The 5,766-nt window shown below is 31.9% G+C and overlaps 1 protein-coding gene across 1 annotated transcript; it reads left to right on the top strand.

Annotated features, from left to right (window-relative positions):
- Positions 1 to 1,155: 1,155 nt before the first annotated feature.
- On the top strand, positions 1,156 to 5,217 carry LOC114382604. The gene is made up of 3 exons (XM_028342141.1): positions 1,156 to 1,613; positions 2,783 to 3,020; positions 4,692 to 5,217. Exons 1-3 carry the CDS (start codon positions 1,320 to 1,322, stop codon positions 4,838 to 4,840), a joined length of 681 nt encoding a protein of 226 aa, XP_028197942.1. The 5' UTR covers positions 1,156 to 1,319; the 3' UTR covers positions 4,841 to 5,217.
- The last annotated feature ends 549 nt before the right edge of the window (positions 5,218 to 5,766 follow it).

Raw genomic sequence — 5,766 nt, 5'->3', positions numbered from 1 at the left:
TAATTATATATATTTATATTTAAATTTGAGTCTAACACTGATGAAGTTACCAACAACCAGGAAGGTTTAAGGTTTGTGCTCAAAACCTAATGAATGTGTGGCTACTTTTATTTTTTATTTTTTTTCTCCTTCATTGTTTTTGGTATTATTCCAAGTTGTGTCAATATTTTCTGGTATTTTTTTTTTTACAAATATTTTAGACTGCGTTATAAATCTATTGATATATGTGTCCTTTTAAAAAACACTCTTGGAAAAATATATAAGATGAAATAAGTTTTTTTGTATCTAATGATTTTTTAAGCTTTCTATTTTATGATTTTTATATTAAATAATTACTTTTTTAATTCTTTACTCAATATCTTAAGGATACTTGTTAGTAAGACTCATCTATACTTTATATCTATAATATAAAATAATCTAATCTCATTTTTAAAATATTTCTATCCTTCAAGTATTACAAATTACTTTACTATTTTATTTCAACATCCAATATTAGTTACATTAAAAAATAATATTTAATTGTATATGTAACTAAATTTAGTTCCAAAATAAATAAAAAATACTGTATAAATTAAAGTATAAACTTGCAAATACACAGTACCTAGTATTTCAATCAGCAAAAAAAATCCGATTCAAAATTCTATCGAAAATGTTTTAAAGACAAAAAAATAAAACAAATATATTTTGTAAGTACTAAAATGAAATAAAGATACATGGATGAAAATTAAAAAATATTAAGTTGTAGGAAAAATATTTAAGCATTAAATCTATACTTACTGATAATAAAGAAAATATCTGATTTGGTATCTATATTTCATTCAACAATTTTATTTTTAAACTTTTAAATTTTTTTCTAACCCAAAGTAACTTTCCACTACTTATATATGTATCTTTTTTTTTTAGTTTTTATTACTCATTTATAAAATTTAGAACCCTAGTATTTAACAATGTGAAAGGTTGGTTAAGATGATAAGGAGTGAAATCATCAACAAAGAAGTGGGCTTAAATTTTCATAACCCAAATGAGAACTTATTTGATGAATCTTTTCATATATGTAAATGCTCATAAGTACTTATTACTTTAATCATCTAAAGTTTTTCTTATAATTTTTTTTTTAATAGTGCTGACTTCATTCTAAAGGAAGCTAATCAGAGCGTCCAGGTGGACGATAAAGCTGAAAATATGGTGCCGACGTGCTTCTCACTCTCTGACTGATGTGTCGATCTTGGCACTCACACATGGGATCCACCTTGATGCAATCTTCTTAAAAACATATATAGAATCTAATCACACTTTTTCTCCGCTTCCTGCAACTGAAAATGGCAGAGACTTCCAACGGCAACGGCGTCTACGTCGATGAAGAAGAACAAGAAGTAGTAAAGTTGAAGCAGAAAACGCAAAGAGTGAAAGAAACCTTGCCGGAGGTCCTTAACCGCATCGCCTCCGCCATTCTCTTCCCGGAACCTGCCTACTCCGGATCCCTACTTCGCCGGATCAAACTCTCCGTCGCCGACCACGCTCCTCTCCTTCCCGAAGCTTCCAAAAACTCCGCCCGCGACGTTCTCCTCTGGACTCGCCGCGGCACTCCCTTCCGCCCGCTCTTCGTCATCTCCGTAAGAATAAAATAATTTATTCAATCCAGTTATAATATTTCTTCGATATGTTTGATTGAATCGAGATTCCTCGCTGTTTATGAATCTTTTCATTCTTGAAAAATTCTCCATGCGTTTCTCTTGGTTAAATATTTCAATCATATAATTGGACCTGGGAGTAACTGATTATCAACTTGAAGTGTTTTCTTTTTATAAAATGTTGAGAATTTAATTAGGATGTGTATATATGTTTTTTTTTAATACTTTTATTCAATCAGACAGCAATTGTTACATTTTTTGTGTTTTGATTTTAGTTAAAATTAATTTTGAATTGAAGAGATGTATATTATTTGCATGTTTTTATTTTAAAAGCAAGTCAGTAGAAAAATATTGATCTAACACAATCTGTCTAAAGTTTGTTCAAGTCAAAATTAATTCTGAACCATAATTTCTCAGTGTGTAACCTTCGTAACGTTATTTCTGATGATTCATTGTGAACCTAAACATGCATAATAATTACTTTAAAAAATACTACTATTTAGCATGATTTGTGATTAGTTTGTAAACATGAAAATTAAACTCTTTTACTAATTCAGTAAAAAAAATAAACTCTTTGATTAATAATTATAAAAATGTAATTAATTTGTTGTTCTGTTCTGTTTTTGAAATTTTATGAAATAAATCATTTCCTTTCGAAAAACATTGATTAATTAATGCAAATAAGGAAGCATCTTTATAGTTTTTAATTAATGAAAATAATGAAAATAGAAAAATAAAGATGCATTGTCTTGGATTAAGGAGTACTAGTTCAATAAGTTATGGCATTGTATTGCAGATGCAAAAATAAGCTAATGAAAAAGGATGCTTAAAGAGGGGTTCTGATGGATTTGTTTACCTGTAGATTATCATCACTAGAATTCAAAGCATGCAGGGCTGTTTCTTTTCTTGATACTGAACCTGGGAAAAACCACATGGAGATGCATGATGTCACTTATCAGTTTTGATGTCGTTCCTTTTGTAATCATAATAGTTATAATAATGATGAACCGTGTTCTATATGTTTCTAAAAACGATGAATTAATATTAAATAAGAAACCATATTATATTCATATCAAGGAAGATTTATGATGAGATAAATTTATCTTTTGTTTTGAAAGTTTATGATTTGTTGTTTTTCCTTATTGCTGCAGGTTGGGACGGTTACTTTTGTTGCTTTGACAGCACTGCTTGTATTTATGCTTTTCTTTCTAGCTGCAACCATAAATGCCATTGTCATATCGTTGCTGATATCTTTGGCAGCTGCAGGAGGATTCCTGGCTCTTTTCTTTGCTTTTGTTACAGCTATATACATTGGAGCATTAGCAATTGCCATATTTGCTATTTCAGTTACCACATTTTGGTCAATTGTGGCTATTCTGATAATCACAGGTAACAAGTTGTTTGGTCACCTCATCCTTTTCTCTTTCCTTTTCCACACTTTGTGCTTTAGGTTTGATTTTGTTTGCTATTACATTGTTATCAAAACTTTTATCAGTTGTGTGAAATTCAACAGTTTGAGTACAGCTATAGACATATATCTCTTCCATAAGACGTGCCTTTGAATAAGATTTGAAATGATATAAACTGCATCCTTCTGTTACAATTACGCAGACTTTGTGTATACTAACAGTAAGAAAAGTACTTGTGGCTGTGCGTACTAAGTACTACTAACAGTAGAAAAGTACTTGTGCATACTGACAGTTAGATTTTGCATGTTCCCATCCTAGTTTCTGCATGTATATTATACATTGATCAAATGGATGTTTACAATTTTTCATATGATTTCACTGGTATTGGGCTTATCTTTGTGAAAAGACCAACTGAACTCCTAATGAGCATGGGTGATGTAATAATGGTAATGGGCTATGTTATATGTCCACTATCAGAATTTTGCTGCACTTGGCAGCTTAAGCTTACCAGTCAAACAGTTGCCACATACCAACATTGCCTGGTGTGGTGGATTCCTTCCTTAGAATTTCATAAAATTATAGACTAATTTAAATGAAAATGAAAGCCACCAGGGAGGTTCTATGGCATCACTTGATGGATTACAACGTTTAAACAGATTAAGGATCACTACCCTCCAACCATTGCACTTTCTATCTCATCAGCACTCAACATAAGCTCACGCACAGAATGCTTCCAGGCTTTCAACACCTCTCACACGATGATCGAAATGGGTATTATCTGATGGGATGCTTAGACTGGGGACTCTGGCTTTTTATAGAGTCAGTTTCTGTCCATCCTTGAAACTAACCCCTAACGATCAGGATATGTCGATAATGGTTATATCCCACTAACATGACTGCTATTAATGACCAGATAAATTAGTGAGAATAACAGGAGTAGTGGTTGAGAAATATTAGGATCTTAAGATTTTAATTTTAAAATTCAAAATAAGTCTAACATTCTCCTTCCACTTGGCCCAGTATTTCTCACACTTTATGATATCTACACTACTGAGAACCTTATGCTCACACCCAAAAGTTAATTACATGAATCATGGACCTAATAAAATGATTATTACCTTCCATGTATCACAATATAATCACCCTTAGTAAAAAAAACAACAATTTAACTAAATGAACATGTTCAAAATTTATTATTGAGTTCAAATTTCATGTCTTACTCAACCAAATGTATACATAAAAATGAGAAGAAAAAAACTAAAAATAAAGTTTCATTACATTCAAAGAGACTTTACATAACTAAATCAAGTCTCATACACATTACATGATCCTTGAACAACTTAGTTGGCATGCCTTTTGTCAATGGATCTGCGACCATTAATTCAGTGCTAATGTGTTCAATGATGATTTCATTTGCTTTCACATGTTCCCTCATGGCTAAGATACTTTAAGTCGATGTGCTTGCTTCTTGCTTTGACTTCCACTTTTATCACTAACTTAATTGCAGTTGATTTTACCCTCTTCATTCTAAAATATAAGATTACATTGATGTTTCTTTGATGGATTTTCTGATTTTCATAATGTTTCTTTTGTTATTTTTTCTCTGGGTTAACACTCAACACTACTGGACATGGAAATCAATATGAACCAGGTTTTATTGGATTCATTTACACTGTGTGGCTGGTAACTAGAAAAAGCTTTGGATTTGCTAAACACTCCTTGGACGTGACCGGCTCTGCAATTTCATCTTACACTACTGCACGGCATGCCCACCACCTAATACACACGAATTCAAAGTAGGGGATGATCACAAACAGAGACTTATGTACAAATCTTAAGCTACATGTCCGTGTTTTGGACTGACGCGAGCTTCTTTTGGCTGGTATGAAGTCTTGTTCTTAGATCCTTCATAGTTTGGTTTCAATCACAATCCTTTGTTTTATATCTGAATAGAGAGATGTTTAGGTAAATAAGCCAGGTTATTGTGTGTTGTGTTTGAAGTTTGATGTTAATACAAAACAGTGGGTTTTCTTCTGTAGCCACCTAGTTACCTGGTGTAATGCAACTTATAGCTGATATGAAATGAAATTTGTGTGTAAATGATGTAATTTTGGAACGAGTTATGTGTTTGCTGCACTTGTGGGAACAACTATATACATGCGGTACTTGTACAGCCACACGTCACGTAATTTAATCACATCATATTCTCATATATTTATATTTTGTTATAAAGCTAGAATGCAGAATTTCGATTTGGTATTGCTATTTTTTTTAAATCTTTCCACTGAGATAAAATAGTGATTTTATTCCACCACTAAGATATAGCCAAAACAGGCTTTGGACAAGCACGGAAAATAAAGGGAAACTTAAAAGTTAGATCCTAGCAGTGAAGGCATTACATCAAACAGTGTCACGTTTGGTATTTTACTAAAATCAATTTCTCACTCCGTAATACAGTTCCGATGTAAAATTCGTGATTGAGATTAATCTGGGTATACATTTTAATCAAATGTAACCATTTAAAATCAGTTATGTTAAAATTGGTTTTTACTCCAATTTAAAACAGACAGACCAACCCACCCACTTTTTTGGTTGAAAGATCAAAATCTTCAAGAACAACAAAGGCCTGAAGACCCAAAGACATACAGCAATGGGCTAAGAAAAGCTAGCCCAACAATAAACAGATTTGCAGTACATCAGGCTGCTCCACTAGTATGGCCATTTAT

This window comes from Glycine soja, chromosome 13 (assembly GCF_004193775.1).
Source record: "Glycine soja cultivar W05 chromosome 13, ASM419377v2, whole genome shotgun sequence".
Lineage (NCBI taxonomy): Eukaryota > Viridiplantae > Streptophyta > Magnoliopsida > Fabales > Fabaceae > Glycine > Glycine soja.
This window is presented reverse-complemented; position numbering and strand designations above follow the sequence as displayed.